The sequence below is a fragment of the Diprion similis genome, chromosome 10 (assembly GCF_021155765.1).
Source record: "Diprion similis isolate iyDipSimi1 chromosome 10, iyDipSimi1.1, whole genome shotgun sequence".
Classification (NCBI taxonomy): domain Eukaryota; kingdom Metazoa; phylum Arthropoda; class Insecta; order Hymenoptera; family Diprionidae; genus Diprion; species Diprion similis.
Genome location: NC_060114.1, coordinates 12911798 through 12929510, shown reverse-complemented (window position 1 = coordinate 12929510; position 17713 = coordinate 12911798). Strand labels below are relative to the sequence as shown.

Sequence of the window (17713 nt, the reverse complement as noted above, 5' to 3'; positions counted from 1 at the left end):
CAATTTTGAAGAGTGACAACTGATCAGTAAATTTTTTTTCAAAATTTTCGAAAAGTAAAACGTCGCTCTACTTTTTGCCAAATCAAGGCATCAATTGCCCAAGTTTAACCACCTTAAAAACGCATTAATACAAGTTTAGTTCACAATGTCAGCGACAGCGGTTTGATTTGCGGTTTTCGTTTGCGGCCGCGGTTTTACACGGTTTTCGAATTTCACGAATCGGTTTACAAGAGCCGGACGATAAACGCGTGTGCGTCTGTCTATGTTTCCGTGAAATTGTCCGGTGGTTCAGGGCCGATCTGTGTGGACGTCGAGTAAACCAACATTTCGGGAGAGCAGTTAGCCCTAATGAGAGCCCTATTAGGAAGTTACGTTATACGCTACACAGTTTCGTGTTGCTCTTGTAGGTATGCGCACCCGGCTCTTCTGTCACCCTGCGTAGTAGTTCGGATCGCTCGATGTAAATCAGATTAATTAAATCCTGCTTGCTGCTGCTGCTGCTGCTGCTACTGCAGCCGCGTTGTTCCCCTTCTGCATCAGAGCTATTTCCCACAACTACAGCAACCTGCTGCTGCTGCTGCTGCTGCAGCACGGGATTAAGTTTTGCTTTGCTCCCTTCGATTCGACTTTCATTTTCCTCTTTTTCGTTGAAATTTTTTTTTCTCTTTCTTTCTTTTTTGTTTTCTTTTTTCTTTTGCATTTTTTCTTTTTTTAAGTTTGCAACAGCAGATTAGTACCTTCAATGTTTAGGGGAAATTTTTAATCAAGATTATCTTTTGTACAAGTGCGTTTAGGTTGATGAACAATATTTTGAGCATGTATTAAAATAAATTGATTGAAAAAAAAGTACGGACTTGATGAAATTTACTTTAAAAAATTATTTTCGAAATAACAGGTTTCCTTACATCATCAATAACAGTCAAACTATTCATTGTATGTTCGGAAAATTTCAATTCAATTATACCATTTAAAATATTGAACCTTGATGCCGAATAGAAAAAATAATTTCACAGCTCTTTTATAACGTCTCGAAAAATTTATGATTCGTAATTAATATAATATTCATACAGTATTGCGGTGTATTCAAGTGTTTCCATCGATCAGTTGATCAAATTAGAAGGAAACTCAATTTTCTTTGAATCGCGATGGTTGTGTAGGTATATAATTATCTTTTGCACAGTTTCAGCATAATTTATGAAACGCGCGAGTAAGATCGATTTAATTAATCATTCGATCGTTTGGCTAAGTGCCGTCCCAATTCAAGTAACACTGTACAATTCAACTCGTTGTCAGATCAACTATACTTATAATGATCGATCGTTCTGCAAAGTTTTCAAAATCTTATACACATATATCACTGTTAGAAAAATTTTCACTTTACATTTTTGTCGTTTGTTACATTTCTGTTAGTGAATGTGACACGAATTAAAAAAATTTTAACATTTAGATTGTAATTTTTATTTTTTGTTTACTAATGCATTAAAAAATGGTGAAATCAACCCAAAACTTTTAGTGGACCTGATGGGATATTTTTCTTCTAACTGTATAATAACTGTTTATAATACTAGACAGGAATTTTGTTGAATAAGAATTTAAAATCACGTAGCTTTGCTGCGGGCGTTTATAAAAATTAGCCGGGCTTTTCGGATACCGATTACACATGTCCATTGAATAACGCCGGGGAATTTAGTATCGCTGGAATTTAGAAGAGGGTTAATAGCGCCGCGGTTGGCGGATAAGAAGAAGAAGAAAAAGGAAGGAAAAAATAAATAAAATAAAAATTCAACCACGCTTAGTAGCCGTCGAGGGAATATCATCAGGCAGTAGGCCCTGATGTCGCTGCAGTCTTGGATGTTTTAAATGAGGAACAAATGCGTGTTAGATTTACGAGCCACGTTTCGATTTATGTCTTTATTTACTTGTAACGAAATCCATGCCGGCTTTCTCGCTCTTAGACTCCTTTCAACGATGACACCGAGTGCATTTGTCTTACGTTGACGATTCCGATTTGCGGGATTTTTTTTTACTTCACTCGAAAGATCTTTGCTACGTTTTTGCAGTTGTTGTTGTTGTTATTTTTTTTTGATTTTATTTTCCTTTTTTTTTCTCCTCCTCTCTCTTTATCTTTCTTCTGCGATTCAACTTTTCGCGCATTTACTATTCATTTTTAGATTCTCTCTTTGTGTAAGCCTTGAGAGAAACTGCGTGTCTCCTGTCACTTGAAAAACGTTTCAGTAGTCGTGATAAATTGATAGCCCATTAGCTCGCTACTGCACCCGGTTTTTTTAGGTTTTTTTTTTTCATTTTTTTTTTCGCAACTCCCTGTTTGAATGGCAAAAATATGTACAAGGCGCTTCGCCATGTGCGATTTTTTATACTTAACTTGAATTTTTTCCTTTTTCTCAGTGGTTTTTACTTGGTTAATAACTTGAGAAAAAAAAAAAAAAAAAAAATGTTCCAACAAGCAAGACCGATGAACATAGACCGATGAAAATCAAATTATTTCTCAAGAATTTTAGTTTCATTTAAGAAAGTAAACATTCTACCGAACGTCGAAAGAAAATTAATAATATACAGCGAGACGAAATATTAAAACCTGTAACATCTTGTGACAGAGATATTTTTCATTCTAATTTTGAAAATAAGGAAAAAGGAAAGTCCTCTGAGTTTCAGGGATGCAAGATCGAGAGAAAGAAGGAAAAATATTGAAAGAAAGAAAGTAAGAAAGGAAAAAAAAAGGTTTAAGCGCCATCCGGAAATAGAAATAAGATCTCGCCGTTTTTCATTATATGACATAAGATTTAAGACTCGCAGTCCAATAAGCTCGGCGTGTGACGGAATAAAAGCTTCTTTGAAAGACGAGACCAAAACTATAAGCCTCTCGACTTGCGTCGCTCTTGGTATATAAACTAGGCTAATTGATATCCGTCGTATACTTTTCTCCCGTTTCTATTCATCTCCTATATTATCCACTGCAAGCCTTCCCTCCGATTTCGTTTAAAACTGAAGCATGAAAGACAAACATATCACGTAAAATAAAGCGATAATAATAATAATAATAAAAAAAAAAAAAACAACTGTTCAATGAAAAACTTTCAAGTATCTCACATCCACGTACCTTCGTCAGGTTATTTTTAAACCGAAGAATCGGAAAAAAAAATTGTCTCGCTTCAGTAACGAATAACGAACACAGTTCGTGAAATTATGAATGTGAGAATTTATAGATCTTCTCTAATATCATCCGCGACTGAAAGTGCAACGAGAAGAAATCGGAGAAAATAGTCTGTTCGAGTTAAAGGCAAAGAAGAAGAAGAAGAAAACGTATGCGTTTCTTTTTTTATTTTTTAAAACTATTTTTTCTTCCATTAACTACGCTAAAGAGATAAAAATTTTACAACTCCAACAGAGACTCAAAATTCGTATCGATCAGTCTGTGATCCACAATAACGGATCTTTTCCGACGGGGTACGAAGAAAAGAGCTAGAAGGGCCCCGCCGCCGCGCCGTGTGGATCGAGGCGACGAGTCGGGGTCGGCGAAGAGGCAGCCGCACGTGGTGCGTCGACTCTAACCGCCCGGAGGTATTGGCACGAGCCAAGCCAAGCCAAGCCGCGACGCGACGCTACGTGAGAGACATCATGAGGAGAGCGGTGAAGAGCATGGCTCTCTTTGTCGCGAGTATCTGCTGCTGATGCTGCTGCTGCAACAATTGCTAGAATTCCGATAGAGGTGCTATTTTTACAGGGGAGGTGTCATGGAGGCCGATGTAGTGGATGGCTGAGGGACGGGGGGGGGGGGGGGGGGGAGGACGAGGACGATGAGGAGGAGGAGGAGGTATGGCTGTTATTTAGCTTGCCCCCGTCAAACGGGGCCGTAAAACACGCTTGCAGCCCGTAAATAAAATCTGTCTCTTCTCTCTCGCGATCCCCTCCCTCCCTTTCAGGCTTCCATCCCTCCCTCCCTCTCTCCCACCCCGGCACTACTCCGCAGACCGATGCTGCTGCTGCTGCTGCTGCTGTTGCCGCAGCTCCCGCCACACGGTAAATCTAGGCAATAGAGAATATATCTCCCAAGAGTCCGGTGGGTCCCCCCCCCCCCCCCACCCTCCACCCTCCATTCCACTACGACTTTTGCTCCCACTTTACTTCTGATCCGAGTTCGCGCGCGTCCGTGGATACCTACTACCTAGGCGTCTACGGTATACTGTATTCGCAATGCACATTCCGGCTTTGTTAGAATATATCTACTTTGTAAATCGCGTGCCAATTGGGTTGCAGTGTGTTTAATTATAGAAGGATTACTGAGGGATGATGATATGGGTGGGGATAGGGGAGGTTATGTTTCGATAATTTTTTTGCTTTGGCTTCTTTGGTGGTCAGGATTTTGGGGAGAGATTGTATGCGAAAATTTGAGACTAATTTTTCTTTGTACGAATTTTGAAGTAGCGATGGTTTTTGAGTTATAGACGGTTTTAGGCGCTGACCAATCGACGGTTATTATCTGGACACGTGGTTTGCGTGGGACAGGATTGAGAATTTGTCATACCGTCTCGCTTAGCGCTTGGATTGGTCAATGGATTTGACAATTCGTAACTTGAAAACTATCGGTCGCTAGATTTTCCGGCAAAAAAACTTTGGCTATGGATTTTTAGCGCAATTTGTTGAAGATGCGAAGACGATGGGAGGACTTTAAAGTACGATTACATTGTTTTTAGTCTTCATTTTTGACGAAACGAATCCTAGGTAGATACATTTGATTTACCTACAATAGAGAAACTCTCTCGAGCTGTTTCACATCAGAGTTTCTTTTTAAAATGGTTAATTCAACTTCCGCTCTCGGTATTAATTTTTTTAAGTAATTAATTAAGTGATCAGGATTTTATGCCAGGAAAGATGAATTTCAAACAGTTTTTTGATCACTTTGAATTACTGGAAGAAATTTTGGATCATTTTCAACGACTTCGTAAGATTTCACAACAATCACATTTCAAAGTTATAATAAACCAACCGATTTACCCGGGCAAATAAACCTCAATTTTAACCCTCATCTCAAATTCTTCACAAAAATTCAAAATTAGTTACCTCTCATATCAAATCTATAACTTCCTCTGTTACACGAATACTGGGTCACTAAAATTTTCTACGACTCCACCATTCTCAGTGTGTGATGATTTTTTTTCTCACCTATTTACATAAATTACTGATTATATGTTTCAGGCATCACGCGGATCCGCGATACCCGAGTCTAGGATGCTTAGAAAATCAGATCGTGTGAAAATTAAGGTAAGATTAAATCTCTTTCAGACACAAATCTTTTTCGTAGGTGTGCTTGCGAATATGTACAATCCATATCCAATGCGCATATAGATACATGGTAGTTCCGACACCCAAATCCCGAGTATTTTTACATCTATTATATAAAATATACCCAGTATGTATATATATATATGTATATACACACACACGCACATATATGCCTGCCCCGCAGGAGTTCGTAGCTATATACCACGTGCCGTCACAGACAATATCACGCATTCACAGATTGCACTGTCAGGGTTTGGAATAATATTCAGGGTGACGGGATATAACCGACTTTGGGTCGCGGTCGGGCGTCGTGCCGCGTGCGGTCGAGCCCTGGGTGGGGTATGAGTCAGCTGTACCATCCCCACCATCCGTCGCGGAAAACACCAACACTAGCGTGTATTTTGCATAGACGTCATGCATGTGTATTCACCTGCAAGTACAGCAGGGTTATGACAATTTTTTCGTATTTCCATTACCCCCCCCCCCCCCCCCCCCCTCCCCCTCCTGTCACCCTGAGGCCGGAAAGTTATCGAGGTTGCATCGTATTTCGATAATTTTTGTTCTCTAAGTCCCTGGGGTTGAAATGTTATCGAGGTTCCATCGTATTTCGTTGATTTTCTTCCCCTACAGCCCCGAGGACGGAAAATTATCGAGATTGCACCGTATTTCGATAATTTTCCTCCCCTCTAGCCCCGAGGCCGGAAACTTATCGAGATTGTGCCGTATTTTAAGTATAATGCAAACGCTGAACGTCGCGTCTTTACTTTGGGCAAATTTGTTCGTTCAATCAGTTGCGTTGAGGTTGAATCGAGCCGCCCTCGCATTGCTATAGGAAAGGGGGGATTGCATATGATCGCCGCGCCGGGTTGAAACCGCAACGCATCTCCCGTTTCTTTGCTTCCCTTCTGTCGCCCTCCGTTTTACGAGATAGACTAGGACGCCCCGTGTATGCCTCGTCAACCCAACCACAACCACCACGTGCCCATGACTGATGTTCTACTTTTTTCTTTACTTTTCTCCCGCTTTTTTGTCCTCCTCTTTCTCGCCCGCCACCCGGTTGATTTCTCAATTTCACTGTCCACGATTTATCTACTCCTTCACCTGCACACTGTACTGGTTTGGAAATTTATCTATGACGTGCGATGCGTTTTTTTTTTTTCCATACATTTGGGGAAAGAAAAAAATTTCTTTCCTATTCAAGTGAGATGAATACGGTCGAAGTTTTTGAGCTTCTATGTAAACCGGATTTCTTATTTGTGATCTCTCAAGAAAATCTCTTACTTCAAAGTTCGAGCAATAATTAGGAAACAATGGAAGTTATTGGTGAAATAAAATTTTTTTTTTTTCCCCCACGAAATCTGCGGTTTCAAACGTTTTCAACAAAATGCAAGAAAATTCATTCTTTCAAAAAAAAAAAGTAAAAAAAATAAAAAAAAAAACAAGTCAATTTCACTCTTACTTTTTATACACCAATTTTATTCCCACTAAATTGTTATACGCAGTTGATACAAATAATACTTGAATTTGTTCCTCGTATTTAACTACGGCGCAGACCGAAACTTTTTTTTTTTTTTCTTTATGTCACCAGCCACAGAGATAAACCAGGGACGTTATAATTTTTTTTCCCCCCCCGCCCCTCTATTTTTGGTCCAAGTTTTTACTCTTCCTTGCACGAACCTCTGTGTTTGTGCGTACGAAAGTTATAGCAAAAGCAGAGATAGAACAACGGCGGAACAGAGTTTATTTGACGGTTGGTATTTACGCGTACACTCATACGTTATACACACCAATGGGTTGCGAAAAGCAAAAGAGCGCGGGGCGAGGGGGGGGGGGGAGGGGGTTGACTCCCTCGCTAGGATGTCGATAAGGCTGGCATTGTCCGGTCGTCACGTGGTCCCTCCTCCCTCCTCCCCCACCCCCTCAACCCCTAAACGGCGCTGTTTATATTAAACTCAGGGGTTAATACCGCGGCTTACTCTAATACCTCGCAACCCTTGCCCTGCGATACGGCGATAACGGATATGCATACAGATAGATAGGCTGCTGAAGGTTGCTGAATTTCCTCAACGGTTGGCTCTATAGCTACTGCAGTGGAACAGACGAACAGTAGTTAGTCGGTACGCTGAGAGAGGAGAATCCCGTTTACGTTTTAGCTGCTCGAGGGTAAATGTGTGGCTCTGACCCTTGTTTATATTCTATACATATATGCATTATTATTTAGTATTATACTCTGACTGCAGGAATGGAGATACCGTGGCGAGAAATTAGGTGATGCCTTAAGACTATATCGCTTGACCTCATTTTTAATGACGACAATTTTCTAACCTCCTCGTCAGCGTTTTTTTCAGCGAATCGTTGGAACACTTTTTTTTCGATCTATTGTATTTATTGTTTTATTACTCTTGTTTTCTCGCATGGTCAGAAATGATTGACTCAAAATAGGATACAATGTTCTGTCTCATGTTGACAATTCGGTCGTCATCGATTTTAATTTTTTCACATCCCTGCAGTGAGATGTGACAAAATTCAACGAATATGGATCATCTGCTATATATGATCTTTTATCCTCCACTATTATTTCACTCTACTTTGTTAAGTTGGAAAATTTTGTACGGTGAAATGACAATAACAAAGTTTTAGTACGAGATATCTAGATGAATGTAGGTATGTATAGTGGACATGTTGTTCGGTGTCAAGAATTGGGGAGCCGACCCGGTCGACCCGGTCGACCCCAGCCGACCGAGAACGCAACACAATGCCGAATGGAAAGCGAGAAGAGCTCAAGAGAGAAAGAGAGAGAGAGAAAGTGGGAGGGGGCGGAAGAGGGTGGCAGGGGTCGGGAGTCGGGTTCACAGATAACAGTCCGTGTCATGAAGCCACCCTCGTAGGGATGCACATTGGCGTCGGCATTTGCATTGTGTTTCGTTGTCTGCCCTTTCCTCTCTCCCTCTTGCCCGTGAAAAAAAGGGGCCGGGGGGGGGGGGGAGAGGGAGAAACAAAAATCGCCCATCGCGTTTATATACGGCGTTCACGAATGCTTTAAGGCATCGCTGCGGTAACCGCTGTATCGTGTATGGTCGTCCTCTGGTATCCGAGTATATCGGTGATGGTATGCATGTGGATTATGTGGTGCCTTTCTACTCTTGGCGTAGGGCAGGAACGGAAATGGAAATGGAAATGGGAATGGGAACGTGAGCTGGTACTCACCTAATGCCAATGACAATTACAGTCAACGTTTTATAATGCATCGATAAATGTTGATATGAGGTGGTGGCTAACTGGTCCCGATTCATGATCGTTCCAGCCTGATAAACCACGACTTGATCTCGCAAATGGGATTCAGAAACGAACGAGTCTCGGGGCTCGTCTGGTTCAATGATATGATAACGAAACGTTCAAGCTAGCCTCTAGACTTTTCTTCGAACATTCGCGACACTTTGGAAGTGAACAATGCACTGACATTGGAAGAACGAACGGAGCTCCGATGTTTTCGCAAAAGTCAAATCAAGTCCAGATGCTTGATCCGATCCACGTTGTTCGACGTTGCGCCAGAGAGTAATCAGCGTCTATCAACCGATCACGCGGTATCTACATTCAGGCGTTGAAATTCTCGGAGGCGTTTGTCAATCACTGATCGTTTCTTCTCAGTCGATTGACGGACCCTCAGCTCTTAACTTATCCCGTATTTATTATTCGGTGGGGAGATTCACTTGAAACGTGCAGCAACCTCCACACTATGTGGCAAGTCGAGAGTCGAAATACGATAAAGTGAGAAAAATAAACGAACAACAATTGTCCTCGTCCTTCTGCAATCTCAGATCGAAATATCACTTCTCAGTTAACCTTTAATTGGACACAACTATATGTACGACGTACGTATCGTCGGCTATGCAGACGTCGTCTCGTCTATCTATCTGTCCGGTTTAAGTGTCTGCTTGTTTTCGTTGCCGTATAATCAAACGTACGCTGCCCTGGGTAGGTTCAATGCCAGAAGGGTAAGTTAAGTTGAGAGAGGAAGTCTACTTCCATTTTCTGATAAAATGTATAGACTGCAGTTAGGTATGGGTAAATTGACTTCGATTTTATGTGAAACTGAATACGTTACATGTGTGTTTCGAATCGAGAAAGTCAGAAATAAGGATTAATAGATCGTTGGATTGTTCGTTATACAGGCAATCAGCTGATTGAATGTGCCGTAAGATTGTTGAGCAAGTAACTTTAACAGACCTGGTTGAAAGACTCTTCATGCTGATGTCAAAAGTATTGTATAATATCACAATGTTCTATCATTCATACGCGATTATTAATTGTACAATTCTTGGTTATCTTATATACGAATGTTCAGAAATTATGCGTGATTGTTTCCTCATTACGTACTAGTACGTACAATATTCATGATCTACCAACGTGTATACGACATTATTCAATGTCAGTGTCGAAGGAATTTCCAATCAGTTGAAGTGTCGAGAATTTCAGAGAACCATTTTTTCACTTTCCCCACTCTCGAACGCAATATACCTTACCATTGATTTGCGTACGATAATATTTCACGTGACGTCAAGTTTATGTCTTTTTTCTTCCTTTGACCTCAAGTTAAGTACTATAGTTATAATAAATCTCGAACGATTTGTGTTCGCTGTTGGTTTGGTTGGTTTCTATCGATTTTGAAGCAATTTTTATCACTTTCAACCATGAATTCCAACGAGTCAGTAATCTACTTTGTACAAAGTTCGATACAGGCAGGTATACACGTATGTTGAGAAGTGGCTCGAGTGTAAGTTCATCACGTGCACGAGTGAATGTGGCTCAACACTGGTACTTGCAGATAGGAGGAACACGTGAGTCGACAGCGAGGCACTCTATGCTTTGCGAGGGGGGGGGGGAGGATATCGAGGAGAACCGTTGGCGGTGTGGAGGGGTGGAGGGGGTGACATTCGCGGGATAAAATTTACGTATAATTACTATTGACAGTCGGTGGATGGCTGAAAGGAACTTGACAGGTGTGGGTGTGCACGAAGCGTCAGACTCTTCTATGGGCCGGTCTCTCGGTCTCTACGATTGTTGAATAGAAACGCGTACCGCGTGCGTCGTAGTATAAGGATGGACCACGAATACGTCCAGTCATCGTGGCCGAGGAAAATAGATATAGAGGTGGGTGTAGGAGAAGAGAAAGAAAAGGATAGAGAGAGGAATTGAAAAAGAAAATAGTAAAAAACAACCGAAATCCAAAAGACAAAAGAGAGAGCAAGACCGGGCACGCGTGCTGCGGGACGGCGAAGAGAAGAGATGAATAAGAGATGAATAAAAAAGATCAACCCACATTAATGATGTGGCAATATTTCATAAAACATACCGACGGTACGCACTCCAGAGAGAGCAAGCACGGCTTGCTGGTTGCCTGCAAGCACCAGTGGTTCGCAGTTCCTTTGTCCTCTTCACTTTCCTCTAGTCATAACCTTATAGTAGACACTAGCGTCTGCCGAGCTAATGGAGCAATCATTCTGTTTCGGGATTAGCTCTCTCTCTCTCTTGGAGATCTGAAGAGAGGATGAGACTGATTTTCTTTTCTCACGTCTTCGTATGAATGTGTGAATATTATTACGCTTCATTGTCACATTATAGTTAAACTGCAGATGGTACGTGCGCATATTTTTGAGGTTGGAAAAATTTGACACTGGCAGTGCGAATGGCATACGGTCAGATGCAGCTGACAGATATTACAAAACTATTTCAAATACGTATACAATGTGTATATATGTATTCAACGATTACCTAACCTCGGTTTGTGTGTCAAACGTATATAAGGTACATTTATGGTGAATAGATGAGGTGCCTGATCATGCGATTTGATATCGAAGGACTGTCACGTTGTTGTTGTGGTTGGTTGTGCCAGGTGGACGTTTGGGTTTTTACTCACAATCAGTACTGACAGGGCTGTTTATTGTGTAGATTTATATTTGAATTATAAATTGGTTGCTTGTTTATAGTCGAAGAAGTATCGTAATATTATTGGTTCTGAATGTTAACAATCATCTAATTCTTTTATACCAACGAGTAGATTGGAAAGTTACAAGTCTTTGATTTTAATTTCCATCTTCTCCAGACAATATCCACCGACCATTTGTTTGGAAGTGACAAATTAAAACTTTTAACTTGCGGGTCTAATTGACAGACAGTAGTACAGTACCTACTATTTCTCTAACCGGCCATTGTCACGTTAGTTATATGTATCCAAATTCATACTACGATCAGACTTCTGTGAATATTGATGTAATATTCAACCGTCACGTATCCAGCCTGAACATGATACAAAGTGGTGAATTTTCGCCTGTTCATCGTGAATGGCGTCTTGATTTTCCACGCAAGCACGTCACTTCGAACACTGTAGGTATGAGCATTATCGATACGGCGTATCGACATGCGGGTACCTATGCATTCAGTGTGTAACTACGTCCCGAAGCGTCAATCCCACGGGGTGATCTATGAGCGAGTAAACCATGCTGCGCTTAATCTGAACGATACGATCGTTTTGAGGTTTGAGATGTCGGAGACGAGGATCAGGACGAGAGGCGCGGCTGTCGTTTGACGTGTCGGAATCGCGGAGACACGCGGACGGTTTCACCCGCAATGCTTGGAGTTAGTTGCTGCACCGCGTTGCGCTGCTTCGTGGTGTCCAGCATCTACGAATAGAGGAGGAATAGAACAATGCGCGTTTCGTGGATGTCGCGATCGCCGGCCACCACTAGACAATGCGCAGGGACTCCCTCTCCCTCTACCTCTGATGACAACCGTGTCCGGGCCGAACGACATTCAGAGGCTATCTTCTGCCCCATCTACCCCACAACGGCGCGGAACCGACCAACGTCGTGGTCCCTGATGCTTCTGGATGCTGGGATGCTGGGATGCTGGGATGCTGGGATGCTGGGATGCGCCGGGTGCCGTCGTCCAGGGCCTAACCTCGGAATACGCGTTGTGGTGCCTATGCAAAACGACGACGCGACGCAGATACCCTCGACTATTTATTTCCGTGGTATATGGATGCCCTCGGATTATGCTAATGTCCAGATTCAACGTCTCCTCTCCACCTTCCTTTTTCCTCTGACCCTTATCCTTTTTTTTCCTCCTCCTCCTCTGTGTGTGTGTGTGTGTGTTTGTGTTTGTGTTTGTCTCTTTATGTCTGTGGTTGGCTTTTTCGACTTCTTCACTTCGTGGTTCTGCTCGTCGTCCGTCTTATTCTTTCGCTGTACACTTTTTTTTTTTTTCGCAATCGTAGGAAGACTGGGAAAGTTTTGATATGTACTACACTTTTCAAGTTTAGCGGCTGCTTAGTACATCTGTTACATTACCGGTTTTGTTGCTTGAGTAAAAATTCAATGTTCTCCATATGCGGGTTCTCCAGGTTCCCTAGGTTCAGTCGTAGTCATATTGTATATCGATTGCAATTTTCATCAGCCTTGCATCATTGATTTGTTCAAACCTATGAGCTGGAAATACTGTAATTTCCAGAAGATCTTGAAAGGTTGGAAAACCTGTTATCGGCTCATAGTTTCGTAAGGTGAACAAGTATTGGAAAAACTAGGTTACAAAAGCAAAAAAAAAAACTAGTTTCTCAACTTACTCTCATTCCAAAACAAACCGAGTCTATTTGTCAAATTGCATTGAAGAAATGTCAAGCAACGTTTAATGCACAAGTGTTTAAGATTTGTTGAATCGGAACTCGACCCGATTCCGTGTTACCGTCTTTCCAACGGTTGCTTCTTGGAGGAGAGCATTTACCGCCGTACTTCTTACGTGTGTACATGCATATGAGTATGCGCGATTTATTTATGAATATATATACGACGTGTAGTATCTGAAATTACGGTATCTAATTGCGCGAGTCAAATGGTGGAACGAGGGCATAGTGCATAAAATATGTTTAGCTAGCCAGATCAGTCCTTAGCTTAGCTCACCGTTCAGCTTTCTCCGACCGCTGAACATCTATCCAGTGACTCGCCGACTTTACTACTTTATAATCAGAAGCGGATTCTCGATTTTAATTTTATTAAAAAAATTTCCCGAACCTTGAGACGCTACACGTATATTTATAAAATTGATTTTCTGAAAAAAAGTACCAAAAATACTTCGTCAGATATTATATTGTTCTAGTTTATCTATATCGTACCTTTCTGAATTCTTAACGGAATTGATAACGACAAGAAAAGTAAGAGACTATCCTAAGAAAGGGATTTTCTGACTTTTGCAATTTTTGATTTTGATCACATATTTTGTTCCGGTCACCCGTTAGACGTAAAGGAGTACGGAGACTCGAATAAAAGACGTGTATACGCTCATCTGCAAGGGTATTATGGTGACTGTTGTGTGGTACGTGTGTATCTAGATGAGAAACACTCCCACGATTATGTGGCATGCGATGCAATTCCCTTTGCCTTACCCAACGTATGGTTGGTTGGTTGGTAGGTAGGTGGGTAGGTAGGTAGGTAGGTAGACCACCCCATTAACAATCTAATTAAGCATAACTCAGAGATGCCTGACCTCGACACAAGCACAGAGGGACACACACCTACACACATGTATGCAATCATGAAAACACACGTATGCGCATTAAGCAAATTATGTGCGCTCTCGCTGGTGGATCGAAAAGGCAGCGAACGAGCAGAGCCACCGCTGTTAACCGAGATAATCCTCTTAAATTGACATCGAGTATTCGAATTCGGCTACCGATAAATTAACGGGACGAATCGTCACGTATTAACATCGTTTGCGAATTTAAACCGCGTTCTTGTATATCTCTCGATCAATTCAATTGTCATGCATGCTGCCAGTACTCGTGAAATTGAAGTTTATGATAGAACTGTCCGAACCATTCGTTCGTCTATGGAATTCTTATTATGGCCATAAAACAGGGTGTCAGTTTTTGATGTCAATGTAGCTTCGGACTTCATGGCACTCGTTTTAGTTCACAATCATCTGTGAGCGATGTTAGTTACATTTGAATGAACGAATCAGCCATTTTCAAGACACTGATTTGATTGGAAGTATCGGATTCGTAGGTGATTTCAATTGCTAGGATTCTTGACTTCTTGAAATTTTTGACAAAAGCTTCTTTTCTAAAGAGTTGAAGATTATAAATTATCATCGGACCGATAATCAGCTTCGAATCTTGTACAAATTCAGTGCCTTTGATGATAAATTGTTATCGATTCAATTCAGTACAATTATCATTTTTTATTGACGATCGATAACGCGAAATGAGTTTCAGAAAGCCTGAACTTTCACTCGTAGCTTCGAGTTTCTGTAATCAATCTATGGATTGGAAGTTTTAGTTGAGCAAAAATAAGGACATAGTGACTGCAGAATCTGCAGTATTTTCCCCGTTTGTTAAACTTGACTCATGCTGATCCCGTTAATGTTACATGCCGAAACGTGTATAGAATGCAGATACACCATGTTGGGAATTATTTGCAGCGGAATTTCTTGGAGAATATATTATTATTCACGATCGTGATGTTTGTGCATGCAGTTTTTTAGGGTGTGAGCAATTATAAGATGAAGATGTAGAATTTGTATTGTTGATTTAAAGTTGTCGTTTATTTAGTCAAGCGGTGTGATTATCACTTAAACATCTATAACAATGACCATCAATCCTTTTTAAACAAAATCGTGAAGAAAAATTTATATCTATGTGGTTTTCGAGAACAAACAAAACTACAACTTATTATATAATATTATTTACATTGATATCTCTCCTCACGATCATCAGACGGGATTTATATACGCTGTGTGTTTCTTCTCATCAATTTAACTACAACACATTCACCAGCTGAGTGATGGAGAAAGATTCGTTACTGGGGTACCGGGGCACATCCATCTTAAATATTTGATATTCCAACCATTACACATCATTTGGACGAAGGATATAAATCAACACTCAAGGACGTACTTTTCATAGTCATTTATCTAATGGTCAAGATTTATTTCCACGTATCTGTGCAGCGGGTATATTTTTCAGGCTAATGGCCACGGTATCGACCTCCTCAAATTGAATTCTCATCTTAACGCGTAACTTTTCGCCATTTCAAAGATGCGAATGATATTTTCTACGGTCAGTTGACATTTTTACCGATATTCAAAACTGTAGTGATTGTCTTCTGTTTACATATTTTATAATTCAGTACTCGTATATTTGGAAGTTTCATAGTTTTGTTTTTTCATTGGTTTTGTACTCGTTTAACGTAAAAACGACATCTTGAGAGTGGCAATGATTTGCGTTACTCCTCGGGCAAACCTCAAGTAGACATTGCGTGTTAACGTTAGATGATGTGCTTGCTGCACAAACATATTAAGACACAATTCAAACACAGAACGAATTACCATGAATATCACGTCCTTGAGTGTTGATTCGTTTTCAGTACCAGTAACGTTGGGAAACGGTTTTCGATTTTGAACGCTCCCGCGATGATGGATGTACCCGCTTATTAAAGCAAAGAGTTAGTAAGGTTCTGAGGCCCAAGTGGTTTATTAACGTCCGCGATTCCTATTCGCGCTCTCTTCAATTGCACATCACTCTCCACAACGATATGAACTAGCACATTGAAACCTGACGCTAATGTAAAAGTTAGGACGACGGTGTCAGGGTAGTGAGTTTTGCAGATTGAAGGTGAATCCGCGCTGCAAGGACTGCCAAGGGGACTCGTTAGCTTGGGATCCGTTTATAACGAGTGTGGTTACCACCTCGTTGCCGTAGAGTGTAGCAAAGTAGAATGCGATCTTTGGTGCCCCACTGGCCAGAACCTTACCTGTTGTGAAGAGCACGATGGCCTTGAGGCAGCTGTACTCCGCGGAGTCGACGTGGAGGGCTTTCAGCTTCTCCACTTGCTCTTGGAATATTCGTATGTGGTCCATGAAGGCGACTACCCGGTCTGCTGCCATGGGGGAAGCGTGGAGTCCCGCGGCCGCCAGGAGCGGTGCCACGTGGAGCGGCATCGAGCACTGGCTCGCGTTCAGAACGAACAACTCGCTCCAAACTAGCCTCAGGAGTGCGACCTGGTCCGTGACCTGGAGGTCGGGGAAGAAGGGGATGTTCCTGGCCCACTCGACCGCGGAGAAGAGGAGCCGAGCCGCCAACTCGCAGATGTTATCGATACCCATGATGTTGTTCGGCTGCATACACTGGCCGTACCTCGACGTTGGGTACGGCTCGGCCCTGAGGAGGAGGCTTATGTACGAGGAGAGGTACGAGTGTCCGTTCAGACCAGCGCAAGCCACTGTGTCGCCGTTCGTCAAGGTAAATTGACCCGGGAGCCCCGAGAGCGAGGGTTGCGACGCTGGAACACGTCCCCGTTGGACAGCTGAAACAGAAAGCAGACAAATCCGTTTTAGAAAAGATCTGCAATACTCTCGTTACTCGTATAACAAAATTAGAAATTGACCTCGGGACAACGTTCAGTAGCGATCGACCAATTGGTAGGGCACATTAAAAGGGATCGAAACACTTGCTCTAACGAATTGTACCTGTGCCAGGACCTTCGACCTGTGCATCGTCTCATGGATAAGCAGTGCACGTGTGCGGATAGATTTCAGACTCTATCAACAATCTAATCCTCTTCGAATAATCGACGTCTGTATGTTGGTAGTTCTAGTAGGTCTTAGTCTGGCAATCAGAGTGAGGTATACGCCAAGTGTGGGTCATATTCAGATTTGTTAGTCATACATCTGGTACGATACTCGAATAGGATACGTTGCATACACGGTATATATGGGAAAGCCTATGTGAAATGCGGACAAAAACTGAAAGGTTAACCATTCGACAGAAGAATGTGAAAGAGGTGTACCATACGCGGAATCCTTTCGTATTTCTGGTATGTATGCTGCTTCGGTTCGCGCGCACCCGCATAAATTATGTTAATTCGTAGCCAAAAGACAGTGTGTTCGTGTTGCGTAGTACAACGTACCGATGCACGCGTGTATTTGCTGCATTTGTATACGTATACAGTATACGTCTGTGCATATTCTCTTTGGGAAATCATTTATTTTTCTTCACTGCCTGATTTCTAACGAAATTTGTATTACGATAGTGACGTACATCTTAACCGTAAGCCATGCGAAACGTCTTCTACTTGACAGTTGTGTTCCCGCATTCCACAAAGCTTTTGCTATTCATCTAACTTTTTGCTAATCCCTCCCTCATCGTTTACTATGGATATGGTCACAGTGTTTATTTTACCCATCCCCCGTAGTATATTTACTCCCGAGTCGATGACACGCATCGACGACTTTCAAGCCTCCCGTGATGATGATGATGATGATGATGATGATGATGATGATGATAATGATGATGCTGATGTTCAGGCTGCTGCTGCTGGTACTGGTCGAGGTTAACCGGAAGACGGATAATACCTCGACGCCAATA

At 41.9% G+C, this 17713-nt stretch overlaps 1 protein-coding gene and 1 long non-coding RNA gene across 4 annotated transcripts in view; one reads left to right on the top strand and one right to left on the bottom strand.

Annotated features, from left to right (window-relative positions):
- Window positions 1–17713, top strand: part of LOC124411075 — a 169323-nt gene that overhangs the window by 49140 nt on the left and 102470 nt on the right. The window contains exon 2 of the long non-coding RNA XR_006929637.1: window positions 5215–5280. This is a non-coding gene — a long non-coding RNA (uncharacterized LOC124411075). The remainder of the gene's footprint in view (window positions 1–5214; window positions 5281–17713) is intronic.
- The window catches only part of LOC124411071 (steroid receptor seven-up, isoforms B/C), a 121012-nt gene that overhangs the window by 30726 nt on the left and 72573 nt on the right, over window positions 1–17713 (bottom strand). For 2 of the 3 annotated variants that reach the window (XM_046889936.1, XM_046889937.1), the window contains exon 5: window positions 16101–16652. In XM_046889936.1, the coding sequence (XP_046745892.1) occupies window positions 16101–16652 (552 nt within the window). Of the gene's footprint in view, window positions 1–14892; window positions 16653–17713 lie in introns of those variants that run through there. The other variant, XM_046889938.1, reaches the window with a different exon arrangement.